We start from the raw sequence: 21,872 nt of genomic DNA, 5'->3' as shown, positions 1-21,872 counted from the left end.
CTGATCTCAGGGGTGCTTGGCCAGAGCATTCACTCGCGATCAAGAGTCAAAGTGGACTTTGATATTCTTGTGATATAGCAAGAGTAGACATTCGAGGAAATACAAAAGAAACATATAGGCACTAACTGTTTTCAGTTAGCTAAATTTCAATGTGTATTGTTGTACTGAATGTACCCTGCGAGTGTTGGCACACATGAACTTTTCTCATCTGTTTTGACTTTCCAAAATCATTTAGTTGTTTTTGATTCTCGTGCACAGATTGAGAAGTTATTAGTGTGTGATATAGCCTTGCATTCCAATAATTGAAATATCACCTCCTTTGTTCGGTAACAACTTTGGAGTCAGTGGTAGAAGGCAATGTCACCATTAGATATGCAACATCAGAAATAAAAGGTAAAGCTTGACCTGTTTGCAGGTGCTAGCATACAGCCCCCATTTGATGAATTCACGATGGAATTCATGGGCCATTGATGAATATCGGATCGATTTAATTCATCCAAGATCCATCGTGAGTGTGAGATTGGATTCGAGAACGAAATAATTATCGTCCCCACAGACGGCGCCACTGTTCGTAACAGAACTCAAGTTTTATCGTAAGAGATAAAAAGAGGTAGAGAACTCACATTGATGGATCAGTGGAAGGATGCTCCGAGCTGGAGGTTTGAATCCAAGCATTCGAGACGACCGACAACACCGAAGAGGGGTACCTGCAGAAAACGCTCTGACGCCCAAGTCAGTATAAGCTTGAGGTGGAGGTTGAGGTTAGAGCAATGCATACCTTGTGAGGTTTGTGAAGGTCGTATATATAGGCCAATGGATGTGGCAATAGGCCGATGGATTTGACATTGGGCTTGGTTCAGCCCAAAAGTCTTGTCCAGAACAGCTAGCAAATGAGAACACATCACAATTGATTAATACGAACCTAAATAATAAGAGTTTAATTTCTATGAACCGTCAGTGTAAAATTATTTTACACATACATCCAAGAAAACACAATGTGAAGATTTCATATGTATGAGCATTCAAGATCTGGACTTTGAAACAATGTTTAATTTACCTTAGCTACACAATGGTTGCACTAGCCCAAATCAGCCTGCACAACTGAAAATTTACCTTAGCTATAGATCACCAGAGAATCCCATCTTATCAAGAAAAAGTAAACTACAAGCAACAAATTGCACATTATATTCCGCCAAATCACCTCACTACACCCACTTTAATTATATAACATATCCATTAAACTGAATATACTTTTATGTGATTGTTATACCAACACCCACCAAATTTAAGCCATTTATCGCACACCATTTTTTCCACCGACGAATCCCTCATTTTATCATAGGTCTGCAGTCAAAAACATTGTAAGATACAGTCAAGAAACGTCTCCCCTTTGTGATCCCACTGAGCATTTGATACTGGGCAAATACAGGTTGTAGCACCAAGGCCTATACTGTGATCACTCCATAGAACCAGATAGATAAACCAAGGGACACAGATATTGTACTTCAGGATCACGAGGCTACACTTTACCATCCCATTTATACTTTGTGAATAAAGAACTCGCATTGCAATTGCATCTAGGTCCAGGATCATCAATGAATGACTCTTAATAATAACCTCAAAGTAGTGAATAACTCTTTCCCTTTCTGCAGTGACACTTCTTTGTGACTAGAACAATAGAAAACAGAATGTTGGCACAATTCTTATCGGTGTCTACTTTCATAATTAATAGTAGAAGTTGCTCGACGAGTTGTTTAATACCAGAATTCCACGGCTTATACTGTAAAAGATTGCCATTTTACCTTAAAGAGAATCATATCTCTTTGCTTCCACCATATCATGTTCTGCTCTCACTGCACTTTTACCATAATGTATTTGCTTAAGCAGTTGAATAGAACAGAAAAAACAGTCACTAATACACAATTTGAACAAAAAGAATTAATTCACATTGCAATAGATTCTAGTTCCGTGGTCATCAATAACTCAAAGATACCATCTCGAAATTCACTTAATAATAAACAATGTGATTTAAGGGACATCGAGTTGACAATTAACCATCTCGGTCTGAATTTTTACACCACGAATACCAAATTGTGGCGTGGTAAGAATTGTGTTTATACAAAAAAGCTTTCAGAAAAATGGCACACTTTGCAATTGCAGCATTGCATGTAACTCTTGCAACCAAGCCATCTCATCCATTACAAGAATCAAGGAACAAAGTATTCATCTTGGAGTCAGATTTGGGGTTATTACGCTCATAATTAACACCACTCAAATTATGAAGGAAAAAAATAATCTCACAATAGCAAAACAGTCAAAGGTTCTTTAACAAAGAAATATGTAGCCACGCGTACAAATATGATCAAATGAACTTTCCAAGAAGTTTGTAGTCATCTATACAAATATGATGGAATGAATTTTCATGGGCGAATTGGCGATTTACTCATATTTTTCCACCAACATATCAACTGTTCTACAACCATAGTGGCCTATATTATGCCATTATATATGAAATGTATGTAGATGAATACTGAATGTATGTAAAGTAAACCTACTTCCTCCTCCACTCGGTCGATACACTCAAGCTAAATGAATTTGGAAATGCAAAGCAACACTGCAGATTAACTAAAATGGTACCTAATCATAGCCATCCAAAGACCAGACAAATATAGACATGTAGAATAAGTCTTAATATATTGCCTTTAAAATTTATCTACATAAAACAAATGCAGTAAGCATGTTGTATTGGCTGCACATTGTCATCGAGAACACAGTAGTACGGTATTCTCTCATATCAGAGAACTTCACTTTTTTCAGGGAAATTTTGGACCTTCCATATAAAAAATTGGTATGCAAGCTAGGCAATTATATCTGATTTAGGAATTAAAGGTTAAATTCTAAATTCACCTTGAAAATAGAGTGAACACAAGTTTTTTTATTTCCACCCAATGAAAAACTAAGAGCACGGATACAAGATTGATGCTACTTCAGAATAAAGAATCAACGAATAAAATCGGGAAGAGTACTAAGACTTAGACAACGTTGCGCAAGAGTATGTGACAGTGACACCAACATATTTAGAAGAAGAATCATTCTTTCTAGACATCAAAATTGTAAAATTCCACTGCTTACTCTAAAAAGGATTGTCTATTTGGCTTTTGTAGTTCACCATTTTACCTTGCAGTTACCTTGCAGAGAAATGTATCACTTTGCTTTCACCATATCATGTTCTGTACTCACTTTGCAATTTACCATGATGTATTTGCTTAAGCAGTTGGATAGGACAGAAGAATTCACATTGCAATAGCATTGAGTTGACTAGTTTCATGGTCATCAATGGCTCAAAAATACGATCTCAAAATTTTACACAATGAATAACAATTAGACTTGAGGGTCATCGAGGTAACATCTAATCATCTCAGTATTCGCACATTACAATAGCATCGATGATTATACCGTATAAATCAAACTAATTGAGCCAAATCGTATGATCTATTATTCCGGCATATAAAAACGACATACCATCAGCCAAGTAGCATCCCCTGTACTGTCAATCTATAGGACCATACTGATAAACCAAGAGGACACAGAGTGATTGAACTTTCAGCTTTTTGCGCTGATCTAGTCCAGAAATTTAACTTCAACATCTTCTCCATGATATTTGCAAGCTCTTTTTTTACTTTATTTAAATACTTCATATGCCTATCAAATAGTTCAATCGTTAAAAACCATAGTATCTACCACCCCTCCCTTTCTATCATGTGATAAATAAGGACAAATCGGAAGATTGAACTCATGATCAGTTACCTCGTCAATGCCCTGAAACTAAAGACCAAAATCACTTGCCTTAATGGCACAACATTGTTATAAAAAAAATTCAAAGATTAGAACTTTCCATTGAACAAGAAACTCTTGCCCAAAGATTTGACTAATTGAGCTGACAATAACTTTTATCATGAAGGCTAAGTTAGCATCCCTATAGCTCTTCTATTCCAAGCCCAACACAAACCTAAGAATCATCATGGCTCAAACCTTATGAGCAAAGTTGCTAGTGATTCCTATTTAACATCATCTTAAGCAACATTTAGGATAATCAAGGCTCAAATCATACAATCTCAATTTTAGATTACAAATAATTAAGTCATATTACAGTAGCAGATGAATGAAAAGGCTGAAACTTGTCTTAATTTTGCATTATGAATTGCATTTCATCAAGGCACATGTCATGCCAAGAATTACATTTTGAATAGATATTCAACTTGAGGGTCATGGAGGTTACACTTTACCATCTCATTTATACTTCGTGAATAAAGAATTCACGTTGCAATAACATCTAAATCCAGGGCCATCAATGGCTCAAACATACCATCTAGGATAATTAAGGCTACATTTAACCATTCCAATTATCCTAAAAAGGTTTGTTTTTTTGGCTTTTGGAGTAAACCATTTTACCCTGCAAAGAATCACATCTCTTTGCTTTCACCATATCATATTTTTGCACTCTTAGCACTTTACCATGTAGTACTGATTAAGCAGTTAGATAGAACAAAAAAACCAGTCACCAATACACAATTTGAGTTAAAGGAAAATGCATAGAACTACTTTTGCCTTAGCAGCAGAAAATTGACTTCATGTACTTGACCAGTTTCCGCACGCACAAGGAAAAGGGAAATGGAAAATTATATGATATTGTCAAACCAAAAAAGAGGAGAACCAAGAAGGGACACCAAATAAGTTGTCGCAATTATACATGCAACACTACAATTACAAATGAATCCATCATTGCACCCCAAAGAATCAAAGGCTTTGTTGCATTCCCTTCATTCAATGACTCAATACCTTCCATCCAAATAAAGAATGATTAAAAAGTTTATACTACAAATATGCTAGGTCCAGGGTCAACGATCGATGGCACAAAGAGACCATCTCAAAATTCACATAACAAATATTAATTGGTTTTTAGGGGTCATCGAGCCGACATTTAGTCATATCAATTATATGTTTTGAACAAAGTATATTACTATATCATCGAGGACAATGGCTCAAACATATCATCCCACAATTTTCATAGCCAATAGCTACTGAATCACCGGGAAACAAATAGCCAATAGCTATTAAACTTAATGGTCACGAGGCAGCATTTAACCATAACTTACGTAGCCAATAACAATTGAGCTCAAGGGACACTGACGTTGCATTATGAATAAAGAATTCAAATTGCAATATCATCTCGTTATAGGGTCATTAATGGCTTAAAGATACCATTTCAAATAATGTGTGAATTCACATAATGAATATCAATTGGACTTAAGGATCATCGAAACCACACATTTGCACATATTTTGATAAATTATTCACATATTATAATAGCGTCTAGGTTCACGGCTATCAATGGCGCAAATATATCATCCAACAATTAGCAAAGTCAATAGTTATTGGTCTTAAGGGTCATCGAGCCAACATATATCCATCACAGAAATTATATAGACAGTAGCAATTGAACTTAATTGAGGCAGAATTTAACCGCATATTGAGGCAACATTATATAGTCAATATCAATTGGACTTAAGGGTCATCAACCAACATATAACCATCTCAAAAATTATAGCCAAGTCAATTGGACTTAAGGGTATTGAGGCAACATTTAACCAGCAATTATATAGCCAACAATTGGACTTAAGGGTCATCGATGAAAAATTTAACCATCTCATAATTTATATATTGGACACAACTCACACAAGGGTCATCGGGGCAACATATAACCATCTAATAATTTATATAGCCAATAACAATTGGACTTATGATCATCAAGGCAACATATATCCATCGTAGAACTTATATATCCAATAGCAAATGGACTTAACCGAGGCAACATTTAACCACATATTGAGGCAACATTATATAGTCAAATATCAATTGGACTTAAGGGTCATCAAGGCAACATAGAACCGTCTCAAAAATTATATAGGCAATAGTTAAGGGTATCGAGGCAACAGGAAACCATCATTTATAAAGCCAACATTTAGACTTAAGGGTCATCGATGAAAATTGTAACCATCTCATAATTTATATATGGTCACTGAGGAGGAATTTAACCATTCCAATTTGCAGTAGCATCTAATTCCTGATCATCGATAACTTATAGAGATACCATTTCAAAATTCCAAAATGAATAATAATTGTACTTAAGGGTCATCCAGGCGACATTTAACCATTTTAGTCCGAATTTAAATCATACAAAAACTTTCAGAAAGCTAACACACTTTGCAATTGCTTGCAAGATTGCATTTGGGTCATCAAAGAATAAAATATACCTCACCCCAACAAACTTTTACAATGTGAATAAAGAATTCATATTTTACTTTCCAAGTTTCCAATAGAATCATCAAGACATCTCATCCATTACAAAATGAAAAAATCAGTATCTGGTTAAATTCGTAAACCAATATGGTTTTTTTCCTTTGGGTATAATATTAAATGTTCTTGAATAATCAAGAATGAAAAAATGGGAAATCCTGACAAGGTATCAATCATAAACCAGTAATGTTGCAATTGAAAACAAGATCCAAAATAGTGAAAATACTATAGCAAACTAAAAATAAAACTGTCTTTCACTTCACTATATTAGTGCCAAAAAGGGTCTTGGGACCAATCACATAGCAGAAGATTGAATGTTCTTGAATGGGTATTTAAACATGTAGAACAGTTTCTTGACCAACATTGATAGAGGTTTGTCAAGAAATAGATCTTATGAAAAAATCATCTTTCATAACATTGGTGTCAAACAGAATTTTGGGACATAGCATGTTTTCCTCAATTAAAGTGTTTTGTTTGCAGAAGATTGAACGTTTTTTGAATGATCAAGAATGTAAAAAAGGTACCTTTTTCATGCAGAAAATTGAATGTTGTTTCTTCGGAAAAATTGCCACTTTTTCTTTGATCACTCTCCAAGACATGTGCTTTGTGTTCCAATCCGTTGCACCTCTTTCAGGGTCTCGACACAAAACACGTTTCTTGATGAGAGAAATTGATCTTACTCAGTGGTTACACGTTTCTTGAAGAAGAAAAGAATGAAACAGATAATAGCGTAGACACAAAGTTGTGTGTAACTGAATACCAGAAGGCGCGTCCTTATAAAGCTATCTCATGGGCTTTTGTGTTTTAGTGGACCAAGTTCATTGGCCCAGTCATTTAAGGCCTTTCTTTTTTTATGACATCTAAACTTACTTGTAAACTGAATTAACCTGGAGTCATGAACACCTTAAACCGAGTGTAAGTGTGAACTAAGTTTACAAAAGGTGAACTAAATTTACTCAGGTTATATAAACTCAATTTACGTATGATTTGAAGTCTATTTTACAGGTACATGTTACATTAGCAGTTCACGTAAACATTTAACTTTGATTAAATTTAGGGTAAATGATCATTTACCCCCCGCAAAATAAGCAAATTTTCGTTTACCCCCCTATGCAGATTTTTTTTCTGTTTAGCCCCCTACAAAAAATAGATTCACTCATTTTGCCCCCCGTGTGTACAGCAGGACATGTGAATGTGCAAATCTGCTGACATGGCTTGTACACGTGGAAAAAATAATTAATATTTATTTTTTAAATTCCACGTCAGATAATATATTTTTTTAATAAAAAAATTCCTACAAAATAAAAAAATGGATTTTCTTTTTTTTTCCCAAAAAAATCCTACAAATAAATTTTTTAAAAAATTTCCTGCAAAAAAAATAAATTTTTTTTTCCTACAAAGAATTTTAAAAAATTTCCAACAAAAAAAAAATGAATTTTCTTATTTTGCTCCCAAAATAAATATTTACTCCAAAATAAAGTTTATTTTCAAAATAAAAATTTTAAAGATTTATTTTCAAATCTTTTGGAATTAAAAAAAGTTGATATTTATTTTTTAAAAACAAAACATTATTTTTTTGTTAATCTCTTTGAATTAAAAAAAAATAGAAAAAGAAGTTTTATTCGAGTTTTCCTCTTATACCAAAATCATTTTCCCTAGAACTAGAAAAATAGAAGAAGCAGAAGACGATTCCGGTGATTGAAGAAGACGACGACGAATATGATCACGACGGTGGAAGCAAACCGGCGAAGATTCTGTTTTTTTTAAACCAAAAAGATTTGAAAATAAATTTTTAAAATCTTTATTTTGAAAATAAACTTTATTTGGGAGAAAAATATGAAAATTTGTTTTTTTATTTTAGGAAAAAAATAATAATTTTGTACGAAAAAAAACTATTGGTAGGAATTTTTAAAAATTTTGTAGGGAAAAAAAATTTATTTGTAGGATTTTCTTTTAATTTTGGAAAAAAAATTCGTTTTATTAATTTTGTAGGAAAAGTTTTTTTTTTGAAAAAAATATTATCTGACGTGGAATTTAAAAATAAATATAAATGTTTTTTTCCACGTGTACAAGCCACGTCAGCAAATTTGCACAATCACATGTCCTGCTGTACACACAGGGGGCAAAATGAGCGAATCTATTTTTTGCAGGGGGTAAACAGAAAAAAAATCTGCATAGGGGGATAAACGAAAATTTGCTTATTTTGCGGGAGGTAAATGATCATTTACCCTTAAATTTATTAGCGATTGAAATCACAAGCAAACATAAAATCGAATGAAAATAAAAAAGAGAATGCCCAAGAATTGAAAAAGATAAAATTCACTAACTTTTATACAATAAAGCCTTTAACAGAATATCTTCAAAATTCAATTTTTTTTTTGAAAAATTCAAAATTCAATTTTAATAACACATTAATGAAGAGAACTTGAATTTTAAAAAATTATATAAAGAGCAATTATGGTATTATTATAATTAAATTTTAATGAAAAGTAGGTGTAATTAGATTTTTTAGGGTGTGACTAGAAAGTTTCTAATTAAATATATGAATTTTATTTTGCAAAATACTGCTATGGCATATAAGATTAGCTTTATCTTTGGGATTACTACTTGAACTTCTAAACGCACGGGATTGAATTACGTCGAATAAAGTTATGTTGATGCCCATATCAAAATGGATTATAAAACTGTCCCATAAGTACTAACTCAACCGACAAAAAATGTCGAAATTGTTAGGCCGGACGCCGTGACCCGGGTTTGAACCCGGGATCTCACAATGATGTGAGTTTAATTGTGAGTTTAATTTCAGTGGATTTACCACTTCATCTAAGACAAAAAAAAAGATTATAAAACTTCTCTAAGCTGACAATTTTGAGTTCAGTTTTAATAAAATTTTATGTACATGTCATAATTTTATTTAACACATCATCTAACACGTTCAAGAATAAGATGTTTTTCATCTTTGTTTTAGCTTCCCTATTTATATTTTTATAAATGAATATAATTTAAGCAAGAAGCTATTACAGAGCATGTTGTATTTTGAATTTTGAAGCTATTCATCCACAAGCTCAAGCTAAGTAAAATTTCATTCCATGAAAATTTCATTTAGATCACAGTATCTGCTAAAACTAAACTTTCTATGAGGAAACATTTATTTAACATACAACATGCAACTATTACCAAATATATATATCCTTAAAGATATCGGATGTCATGATGAGATAACCCCACTTGAACAAGGGAAATTACCATGACAATGGCTCAATCTCTGAATTTATTCTTGCAAGACCGCTCAAACAGTCATGGAAGAGTTCATCTCATTCAGTATGCGGTAGTATCTATTATGCTCTGAGGTGTTTTTGAAGCCAGGAAGGAAATCTGTAAAGAATCTTAGAACTGCAGCAAGATGCTGGGAGTCATTGGATACAAAAGCTGCTTCTAAAAACAACGACGGTCGGATGGTATCCACCTGAAAATAATTCTCACACCAGTTAGCATTGGAGTAGTAAAATTTAAAATCATGAACGTAAACCCTGTGAAACTTTAACGTTTCGATATAAACACTCTACGGGACAACCAATTGAAGTAGTTTTTGATGGTATGCTTCAGTACATTATACATTTACTTCCGACAGATATATGCATATACATTATAGTTACAAGATCAATACTTTGAAAATTACATTAATCTTTGTTTGTAACAAGTTCACGATTCAAAATTACTAATTTCCCAAATACCAGCACCAGAACCTCCAACTCCACCAACAACATAAACATCTCAGTTTATGATCATAAATAGAGTTGCTTAGTGAACTATTTTTTTTAAGAACGTAGCTCATTGAACTTTCAGTGCAGCAGCAACAACAGTTTTTCCCACTTAGTGGGATTGATTACATGGATATCACAATGGCATAATATCCTATTATGTTTTAATGCAGTGAATATTTTTTTTCCATTAGTGATGACACAATCCATCTTAAACAAAGTGACATGGTTCCCCCTTAGCTCGATTTGAATTGGCAATGCAGAATTAGGATCCTCTCCATTTTCTACTATATCAACTTTCTCCATTAGTAAAGTTTTTTAATATTTTGAGGTGTATAAAAGAGATTTAGACTCATTTAATGTCACACTTTTGCATTTATATTTCCAAAACTATAGAGTAATGGAAGAAATGGAAAAAATTAAAAATGGAGAGGATCCCAACTCATCAAAGCAACCTGTGCTGACACAATCATTTGCTAGACTACAGTATTCAGGAATGCATCACTTTACACTGCAGAGGTATGGAAATAGCAAGAGAATTTCCCCTTTTAGCATTATGTAGAATAATAAAAAGAAAATATGAGTAGGACAATTTGAAGAAGCCTTTGGTCATGGAAACCCAATTGTCAAACTCATATGAAGCGGCCAAGAGCACATTTCCATATATTATTCGGAAGTTGCAGCCTTGCAGGAAACGTTGGCTAAAGGGGCCATTAGAGAATAGATCAAATGCTTGACAAAAAAAAAAGAAAAAAGAGAGAGAATAGATCAAATGAGTTTTATTCCAGCATGGACCATTCATATTTTAACATTTTAAAAAGTAGTTTTGATATATCGTCATAATTTTTTTTTTACGGTATATATCGTCATAATTTTAAAATGTGATAGTTTTGCAAAAAGTGAAAGAGCTTGAGCCATTGCTCGCCTGAAATTCCTGTGAGTCATAGAATGCCTATTTCCACGGCAGCCGCTCATGCTTAAATCACCCAATCTGCTTTTTTTCTTTATGTGACATCTGATGGTTGAAGAAGGTGAGGAAACCTTTTACTTGTATGTTACACCAAACCCTAACACCTTGACGAAACCCAGGCTTACAGCTCAAGTTCAGGGTGTTTTTCAACCAAGAGCATTGTGTGTACACTCTCCGACCAAACCACTCAATAACCACATCACATGACTTGCATATTATCCATTTGATCTATATACAGGATCTAGAAAGGTTTTTCCCGGAATCCCAAAACACTTCCTCTCAGGTGAAGTGTATTCTACCATGCAATCAACACATGGTTGGTGCAAGCTTCCTGATGGCCAGGTTAAGGCTGTCACAGGACCAACTACTACAGGTTGATACTTGATAGTGACAAGTCAAAGGTGGGGGAGAAATTTCCGAGATTGCGTGCGCTGATGGACAAAAGGGCGTTTAATGGGAAACGAGATCGGGTCAATGGAGATGATGTGGCCTTGCTGTTACTTTTCAGGAGTTTTTCTTTTGCAAGGGTAGTTAAGCTCCCTTCACACAGCATGCTCTTAGCCTGCAAACATCTTCCCAGGGTGAATCACTTAGGCAAGGCACTCAAAATTTCTATCAATCATGGGTCTGCAGCCCCCCCCTCCCCCGGGAATCTGGGGGAACCTAAACACTACCACCACTTAAGAAGGGTTTAATTTAATTTTACTGTTTAAAAACACAATCTATTTTATGCAAAGGGCTTTATACAGATGCTGGGAATAAAAACTCATCAGCAGACGGACAACTGGATGAATGAAATTTCTACAGCAATAAAACCTACAGAATCATGAGAAAACTGTAGCACATATTCCTCAGATTTCCATTATCTCCCAGTTGAATTCAGCATTTAAAATTACTTTCCAGAACAGGATCAAGCAAAGTATAAATTACCTTGTACTTCCGTGCATATCGCAAGGCTTCAAGGTAGTATCCATCTTGCACTAGAAGCAATACATAATCATTATGTAAACCAAGCTGTCTCAGCATTTTCAGACCAAGCTTCCTAGTTTGCGCATTCTGACGACCAGACTCTAGGAGTTGAAGTGCAACTTCCTTAGAGGGCTCCAAAATCTGCAACAAAAAGTCTCTTCTCAGAATTAAATTTAGCATATAAAGGCCTACTGTCTTCACAATAATACTATACAGAGAAACCAGTAACCTTATTTATGACAAACAGCGACAATTCAGCATAACGTTCATTCCGCACCAGAAGTTGTATTATCAATACATATAGATTTGGGAGCACACGAATCTTTTCCAAATTTGCACTGCAACCATTAATAAAGAGCATTGAGAGCTGATTCTCAAGAGTGGCAGTAAAAGTTATGTTCAGATAAAAATATAGCATATTAAAGTCCCCAAACTTCCATCCATCATTTCAAGTAGATACACCAATACACATAATAAGTAGGCATAATATCCCAAGTCAAGTCATTAGTTGGCTAAGGCATACCAATCTTAGCCACACAATAAGTTATAGAAGTTTGAGAAAGTAATCTGATCTTTCTTGTCTCACCTTGTAATTATAATATCTATTGCAAGTTTTGAAATAAATAAAAATATGTATTGCCCTTTGACCTGCCAAATGCTTCTTTGTATTTTTTTAATAATATTAATATTCAAGCTATGCTGCAGATTACTGTTGTTGGTTCATGTGCCAACCTAGTTGGGATCACAGTCAGCATAGTGATACTTTTGCATACCTTTTCTGTTTAAAAAAATAGGATTTATCAAGGATTTTATACCTTTGGGTCAAAAATATCTTTAGGTGCCTTATCTAGCTAACCCTTTTGGCATAATGATAATACTGCATTTTTTGCTCTTTAAAAGAAAATCTACGACATGAGTTAGAGAACCACTCTGCCGTAGAGGTGGGAGAACTCTAACTTAGATTTGGATTATTAAAAATGAATGTCTCGAAGTTGATTTCTTTTTAGCATTTGTGTTGCATAGATAGATTACTTATCATGATTACATTACATAATCTTGGTATAGGGGCCAATAAGCTATCCTGCTAGAAGTTTCTATGGTTGGTCACCCCACACTGCTATACTATCTTGTGTTTTTTGTAGTAATTGTGAAAGACATGTCTTGTGTGTTTTTTGTAGGAACTATAAAAGACACCTTGTAGATCTGGGAAATTGAAAGGGAAAAGGATGGATCAAGAATCAAATTCTTAACAACAAGCCTACCATAAATAGAGACCATGGTTACTGCAATTGGCCATGTGTTTAAATAGGGACTTTCAGATCGTGAAAGAAGATTGATAACAGAAACGACTTAAAGTTGATCATACTGGAATTGACTCTAAATTCTAGATCCCTTGCAATACAAAACAACTAAGGGTATTTATATTATCAGTTAAAAAACACAACATCATTGGATTATTAAGCCATGGTTGTAGTTGTAGTTGTAGACTTGTAGTTGACGTCTTCAATGGTTTTATTTTAAATAGTTGAAATCATACATCTTACTGTCAAACATTAACAGTGGACAAACTAAAATCCCTTAGAAACTAGAATACGAATCTATAGAATGCCTGGAGAGTTTGTTTTTTGAACCAAGGAATGCCTTGAGAGTTAAAATAACTTTTTAACAAAAAAAGAGTAATATTGGCATACCTGTGAAGAAACTCAACAATTATAGCAACCAAGTAAGAAGGGTCTCCCACCATCTCTTCATCAACAGGAGAAAATACAAAGTTGTACATCTCATCTGGTGAAATTGTTGCTGAAGTAAGTTGGGACTCCTCTTGCACAGACAGTAAAGATGATTGCATAACATAAGAGCTATGAGTTTCATTACTTAGGGAGTTTTCATTGTTTATACTACCCCCAATATGGGCTTCCTTTGAATTGTGTTTAAGATTTGCAAACTGTGATTCATCCTCAGAATCCAAAGTTCCGCTGTCTACTCTAGTGGTAGATTCGTGTATGATTGATTTCCCAGTTGCATCTCTTTCTATAGCAGATACATCAGTATCAGCATTTTGTGCACTAGAATTTAATGTCATCTCTGGTTTCAGCCCCTTCAGATAGCTACCAGTTTTAATTGAATGGGAGTATGAGGTGACTAGTACGTTCATAGCCTTGGCAACCACAGGCACAGGTCTGTGCTCTAGAATAAGTGTCTGTGTTATGCCCAAGCACAACTGTTTAGCCTGAAAAGGCAGAAATGAAGAAAGTGAGTTGAGATTTTTAAAATATCATCAATTGATTAGTTCAAAGTTTCAAAACAAATTAATACTATTAATAATTGTAGTTTAGAACCAATTCAAAAGACAAATCAATAAATATCAATATAATAAAACTTTCACTACAGCCAATTTAGATGGGGAATTATGCTAGAATTGCTTTCCAGATTTACAGTGCAATAAATGTAGTTTAGAATTGCTTTCCCATTTTAGCAATAAATGTACAAGGCGTCCACAGTACCCCGAAAAAAAATTATATAATTTTATCTAACAGTCTTGAATGTAGCAGGCTACATGACTTTCCAAATTTGCTAGGTTAGATGATACTACCCGATTATAACACTTATCATAGACAGGTAGGACTCTCAAGTCTCAAATGCCTGTTCATTGCACTCTAGTTCTCATACCTCTCAAACATCTTCTCCTTGCATATTAAGGGATACTTATGTCCAAAGGGCCTCTAAATGGCTTGAAGAAAAATATCTACTACTTTTAAACCTGCTAAATGAAATAATAGTGTAATTGAGTCCTAGGAGTGAAAATTCCTAAACATAAGTGACCGTTAAAAATAATTGAAGTGGAATAATTAATATATTTATTGCACTAATTATGCTAAAGCTGGTATGCATAAAAAATAAAGATAACACAAAAGGCAATGCCAAAGGAATAGTAGGGTTAGCCAGTGAAATGAGACAGACTATATTAGACTGGCAAAAGAGGCCCACAGTTGCCAGTGATACAGTTTGATTTCATAGAAGCAAAAAGGATATATACTTTTTCTGCCTAGTAGTGCCTTCCTTTCGCCGATGTTAAGCCTGCAAAATCTAGTAGTAAGGGTCATCCTCTAGTAAGGTGATGATGTATTCCAACACAGGGCAACTAAAAGTCATTTGGGTTCTGAATCAGTTTACACATGAATAAGCTAACAATTGGGAACGTAGTTTCAGCCCCTAGAAATAGAGTGGTCAATACAAAAGTGGACAAGTTCCAGGTACAAACTGACTGACTACTGGTAAACTTAGTTTAAATTAAAAAGAAACAGCCAACAACAATTGCTGCACTATTGCATCTAGAATTGTTGTAATCAAATTGGATGGATGGGTTGAACATACCTTGTTAGCCTCCAACTTTCGCCGCTGCAGGAAGTCTAATACTGAGGGGACATCTGAGTTACTGGCAGAAATTGCCTACAAAATAAGGTTATTCATTTCACGAAAGCACACCAAATTTGGCATTGATACCGAAATGAACAAAAAACTTACTTCTAAGTCTAAATTGAATTTCCATAATAGCTTATTGGCCACATCGCATACGAGGTCAGGCACTAGGAAAATCCATGTATCAGCATATGTAACTGCTTCATGGCTACTCACAATATTACCATCTGAACTTTCACTGTCTCTACCACTAAATTGAGATGTGGTACTGGACCTGGGGAAACCCCTTAACAATAAAGGAAGTGGTGCAGATATTGGTGCTCGAGAATCCGCAAAGAGATCATAAAGTATAACAACCTTTGCATCAATTTGATGAATAAGAAGTACATTGTCGACCACACTCACAGCAATCCTGCTGGAATAAATTGGTAAAGAACCCTGCAAATATCATGAGCATCGGTGTCATTTTTATTTTTCAGATTAGATAGTTCAATGAATCACACAACCACTGTTATCATATAAGGTCCAGGATATAATTACATATTCCATATGGACATGTTTTATCTGTGTGTCTAGGTAAATCAGATTTTAAGAATCACAATAGGGAGGTAAAACATATGTAAAGTTTGAAGTTAGAAATTAATTTTAATTGATCAGAAGAAACATAATAGTAATATAGTATTAAGGTAAACTCAATCAATCTTACCGTTACCAATTTGCAAATTTCTGAAATTACAAAGATCTATTTCTCCATATTACTTACTAAATTATTTCAGATTGTTTGCTACTCATGAAATCATACAATGAACCAATACTGACTTGTATCAATATTTTCTGTCAGTAATAAATGTTTTATCAAATGGAAAAAGAACCCAAGATTTTAAACGATCACAAATATTCATTTTATCTGTTTATCATCATGTATTATAACTGATGTTATAATTTCACCAGAGTAACATAGAAGGGAACATAAACTTAATAGAAAATTGGCATATGTTCAGAGGAGCTCTCTCAAATATTATTGTAAAAAAGAACTTTTAGTTGAATTAAATTAGAAAGTCAATAAGAAATTTGAGCAAAACCAACCTGCTGTATCACTGCATCACGATATAGCCTATAGGAATGGAGTAGCATTGCAACTCTATCAACTTGCAAGCAGTATATCCTACCATAACTGTCATTGATTGAAAGGAAAATTTCAACAGGCGGCTATGTTAATTAGAAAGGTCTAAGGATGACGAAGTAAATAATTGGAACATACACAGTGACAATAAAGATATCTTCAGCTGCTAAAACGGGCTTACTATTTGCCTCAGATTTGGCCATAACCATCTCAAACCTTGGTAAGCGAACAATATCTGCGGATGAAATCTAACCAGAAATGTTTTTCTTTATCAGTCAAATGAATTAACACAGGAATACTATCAGATATAATCTCTATTGATACTGAAGAGTCATGAGAAGGACTATTGAAGTATTTGAGTTGATACATATAATTCTATTTTGAACAATAATGATATATCTTACTTTGATCCAAACAAAATAAATTACAAATCCTCTATAATGTAAATATCTTATTGTACTAAAGCTACAAGGATAAAAAGAAGCAAATGGCATACTTATATACCTGAAATCCGTGGAATGTCTTGCACTGCATTCCAGAAGCAAGAAGAACCAGGCGGCTTTCATGTGTGTAAACATACCAACTAACATTCAGTTTCTTTGTTTCCACCAATTCGAGTGATTTTGACCCTGATTTATATGCACACAAGTCTAGACCCCTGTAAAAATACGGAATAAGTATCTCTCCACTTAAGAAACAAAAAAAGGATAAAGGAGGAGGAAGGCAAAATGCTCGGGGAGTAGTGTCATATTCACAACAGTTTAGAATACAATATTAGAACATTGTGCCAGAAACCCTATGCAAAAACTTATGCCTTCACAACTCTAATAGGATCAGGTTGTTTTTTAGCATCATTATTTTGCTCAGCCAACGAAACATTTTAGCAGCTTATTTTGACAGACATCTCAAGGAACTAATAGACTTTTACTATAAAAAATGGGGATAGGGAAAACTAATATTAACTAAAGTGGCACTTATAGTCATTTTATAATCGTCCCCGGAGGATTTGAACTCTGTCCCTTGAGATTACAAGGTTAAACTCTTATCATTGAGTTGACACCTCATGGACAAGGAAATACAAGAATTATTGCTTTAATAATTATTTTTTTTCATTCTTTAATAGTAATCTGAAGCTATTAGATTTTGTAACTTCTCTTTACCTTACAATATGCTTCTTCCCAAAAAACTAAAATAAATAAATAAATCTTCATCCAGGATGATGAAAAATAAACATACAGAGAGGAGAAGAAAAGTAGGAGAGAATCAAGTGCTACAGATAATAAAGAGAGGAGAACTGGAAAAAATAAAAGTTGGTCAATATCAAAAACGGTGACGGTAGTGTATAAAACACAATGTTGATCAGCAAACAATATAAACTCTGGTTATGAACATTAAATTCAAGAATCATCCCATACCCATTGTATAAAGAACAATGCCTCCAAGTTACATTTCATTATGGCTACGTATAAGTATGACTGAAGAAAACCATAACCTAACAAGATAAATATTTCCTATTTAAGTTTCTTCCTTCGGGTATAAAATTATTTATATTTTTCCCTCAAATTTATATTAGAGAATTCCATAATTGCAATGCACTTCTTCAAATTGTTTGATTTAGATTTTTTATTCTCAAAAATGTTTTTGGAAACAAAGGCATAAAGCATCATTTTAAGTTACTGTATTCTTTATATAAGAAGGTAAGGAATAATGTGTATCAAAACTGCAAAAATGAGCACTGTTCAAAGCATTAAAGCACCCAGACTGGCTCAGAGTTCCTAGACCCCTACCACAATTACTAAAGAACACTAATGAGTACATGAAGAGTGTTTCTAAAATTTCTAAAGACGGGTTAAAGCGCCAAACAAGTAGATCGATGAACATGCTTGATCCATGAAGATTCTTACAAACCTTAGAATATAAGACTACAAATTATTTAATCATTCTCTAAAATCTTATACTATTATAGGATTAAAATTTTCCAGCCTGGAAACATTTTTACTACCTTTTGACGAATCTCTTCTGAACTTAACACCAGGACATTAAAAAAAATGCATTATTAACCAATTTAATTGTATTAAATGTTGAGATGATAAAAAGGTAACCATACTTGGTCTTAACAATAACAATATCACACTGTTGACTGTCAGTCCAAAAAAATCCAAGTATACTTTCTGATTCTGGCCTGCACTTATGGCTAAATGTTTCCGCAGTTTCTCTATTCCAAAACTGTATCTCATGGCTCGATCGCTGGATTGCTATAACCTTTGTGTCTAAAGAATACCGAACAGCTATAATAGGGCCTTCACTTATTGAGTCAGTGGACGGACCAATGAGAGGTTCAAAGAGACTGACTTTCCATGAAAAGACCTAAACATTACAAAAATTTACGTGATTTGGCAGTCGAACATGCACATTCAGAAATAGATAGATAACACGTCATTTTGAAACAATTCAAAAAGGTGGACATAACACACAAATTATTTTTCACTGGAAAACAAATATATGAAACATATCATGTTACCTGGTCAGTTGTTGGGGAGAGTAGCAACTTATTTCCATCATCATAAAATAATCCCGTTGATCCAGGAACATTACACCGAAGCGGTGGATACTGAATGTAAGCATGTGAAAGACCAGATCCACTCAGACCTATATTAGGATTTGAAGTTGTTGGTTTTCTAGACATATTGCTGGTTCTTGTTTACACAATAAGCAGCAGGGATATGGAACAAACTGCAGCAATCCGGCTAAAGTTATTTACACCCGTGGATAGTAAGAGGTTAATGTATCTATGATTAACAGGAGATATGAGTGTTGAAGGTTAAACCTTTGCCCGCACAAAGTTTTAGGACCTTCCTCTTTAGACTGATAAATAGAAATTTGTATAACTGTCAAACTTTTTGTGTGTTTATTCGGTGGCCCGGAACAAGGAAGCAGATGGAAGTTCACTTAAACCTTCTTTTTGAGCTGTTTGGAACAATATGCATTTTTCAACATAAGATACTCCAATAATTATAAATGCCAAAATAAAGTAACAGTTATACAGTGGACACAACATAATAGATAAATAATTTTAGAAAGAAAAAAAAATTGAAAAACAAAAAATTGTTTCAAAATGAGTTTGCAAAATCGTTTCTCTTAAGTCTTCCCCAATGCTGTTTGGGGTTTTTTTTTCCGCCATAAAATGTAAGAAATAGATTTAAAGCTGAAATACCGAGCTAGAGTAAAAACAAAAACTTTATGTCAAGATAATTTTAGAATATGATACCGTATTTTGCATACAACTTTTTAATGCCAGAAACTCCGTTACGCACATATCACGTTCAATGTCTGGAACCTTAGCTGCAACACAACTCCCATATGCTTTTGCCTATTGAAAGAGAGTTAACCACAATTTTCATGCATAATAAGACAGATAGAGTATAAGCTAAAGCTTAACTGAAAAGAAAACATAGATCATACAATACAACACATTCCATCTAGTTTCCAACAACCCAATGCCTCAATCATAATTACAGGTTTAACTCATCTAAGCAAATAAATTAAACTTAGTTATCGCAAACGATAAATGACAAAATCAAGTCAACCGTTTATGAACTTTCTCCTGTATATGCAATGCATTCTAATTTTTAACTTATAATTCTAAGTAACAAAAAAAGTGATCTAATGAAAAGGTTTTACAATTCACTAAAAGCGCAATTCTACAAACCTGAGATGCACAATTCACTAAAACACGCTTAAGAACAGAGCTAGTATTCTTTTCCTTCATATTCACAACACTGCAAAATATACAAAAACTACAATTAAACCACAATTAACCCTAATCTACAAAAAAATTACATAAATTATAAATAACATATTAGCATTTGTAAGTTTCAGAGATCCTGAATTTCTCCTTATAATAACAACAATAGCTTCTTAATTCGAAAATTCTAGAATCACATAGTTTTTCACACCGGTAATTTAACAAGATTATTAAAACCCTAAGTAACGTTAATACCGAATTGCATGGATGGATAATGTTGCGAGAATAATAGAAATTGAAAATCATAGCAAACGAATGGAATCGAAAATGTGAGAGATAGAAAAATTGAAGAGGTTTATGCAAGTTTACCATTAAGAATCGGTTATATTCATTCTGCAACAGAATCAATAGTAGATCACGCACAAAGCGAACTTGTTTATTCTTCTTTTATTCGATTCGAAGATGGAGAAACTAAAATGCATACACAGTGTTGTGTGGAACTACCTACCAGTCGTATTGTATTGCTCGTGGATGTTTTCTCTTTTGCCGCATGCTTCTTTTATATCCTTGATAAAAACTTCGATTCGCAGAAATTGAAGTTTTTTCTAGTTCAAATTCAAAGAAAAATTTAATTAATGAAAATTGAAGTTTTTATTGAAAGATAAAAAAAGTAAAATCTAAGAAAAAAAACCATGGGGACTAAAGAGAAATGCTGCTATTTTGGCCCCCTTGTATTGCTCACAAGCCCCGGACCAAATTACCCCTCAAAGTGTTTTGGATTTTAGAATAAGAAATTGCACAATTTCGCTACTTAGCATCCGAAGTGCACTTTTTAGTTTTTATAGAATCCTACAAGTTTTGAAGGAAATTCATGATGCTTAAACTTAAGATGAAAGGGTGATTTTCACTATATGCATCAACTATCTATGATGATGGATCATGATTGAATGTTGTTTAGCTTTCACGTAGTTCGACGTAGTAATAAATTTCGGCTGTTAATTTGAGATCGTGCGGTTTAGATTGCACAGTAAAATAATCTTAGCCTTCGATTTAAATCAGATGGCTAAAGACCGTAACTGCGTCACCGGAAATCCAATTCCCTATTGGGGTGGTTTTCATTATTCTAATCTTCACATGATAATAAATGTACGGTTGAGAGATTGTTAAAAGTAAAAAATTTCATTAGAAAGTGCAAATTTGTAATGCTAAAGAATCTATCTTTGCAAATGTTGCATGTGAAAGTGAAGAAAATTATTTGTGATGTATCACCAAAATAAAAGGTGTACATTTTGTTTTGAGGTTTCATAGTGTCAATAATTGATAAGATTCTCGTCATCACATGACATCACAAAGATGGAACCTAGTACAGTAATTTAATTTCTTATAAAATGTGTGTGTCCTTTTGTCCATTGCCTAGCTAGGGGATGAGTCTCTAATGGTCTTAAATTTGTAAAAACTAGGAACAACACCAATACAATTGCAGTTCAATTATTACGTCCTGTTTTTGTGTACCACTAAAGTCTATAT

At 33.8% G+C, this 21,872-nt stretch overlaps 1 protein-coding gene across 3 annotated transcripts; it reads right to left on the bottom strand.

The window, feature by feature from the left end:
- Positions 1–9,422: 9,422 nt before the first annotated feature.
- Positions 9,423–20,936, bottom strand: LOC123893218. Of its 3 annotated transcripts, XM_045943156.1 has the most exons (14): positions 20,715–20,936; positions 19,869–19,970; positions 19,428–19,567; positions 19,122–19,333; positions 18,708–18,967; positions 17,105–17,258; positions 16,739–16,848; positions 16,564–16,651; positions 15,583–15,915; positions 15,433–15,507; positions 13,749–14,287; positions 12,287–12,395; positions 12,019–12,198; positions 9,423–9,823 (listed from the first exon to the last, which is right to left on the bottom strand). In XM_045943156.1, the coding sequence occupies exons 4-14, from the start codon at positions 19,284–19,286 to the stop codon at positions 9,647–9,649; spliced, it is 2,190 nt and encodes a 729-aa protein (XP_045799112.1). In that variant the 5' UTR covers positions 19,287–19,333; positions 19,428–19,567; positions 19,869–19,970; positions 20,715–20,936; the 3' UTR covers positions 9,423–9,646. The 3 variants fall into 3 exon arrangements, with proteins under 3 accessions (XP_045799112.1, XP_045799110.1, XP_045799111.1); XM_045943154.1 differs by having other exon boundaries at positions 19,428–20,379; XM_045943155.1 differs by having other exon boundaries at positions 19,122–20,379.
- Between the last annotated feature and the right edge of the window lie 936 nt (positions 20,937–21,872).

The sequence above is a fragment of the Trifolium pratense genome, linkage group LG6 (genome assembly GCF_020283565.1).
Source record: "Trifolium pratense cultivar HEN17-A07 linkage group LG6, ARS_RC_1.1, whole genome shotgun sequence".
Taxonomy (NCBI): Eukaryota; Viridiplantae; Streptophyta; class Magnoliopsida; order Fabales; family Fabaceae; genus Trifolium; species Trifolium pratense.
The sequence above is the reverse complement of the archived record's forward strand: the minus strand, read 5'-3'. Positions and strand labels throughout refer to the sequence as shown.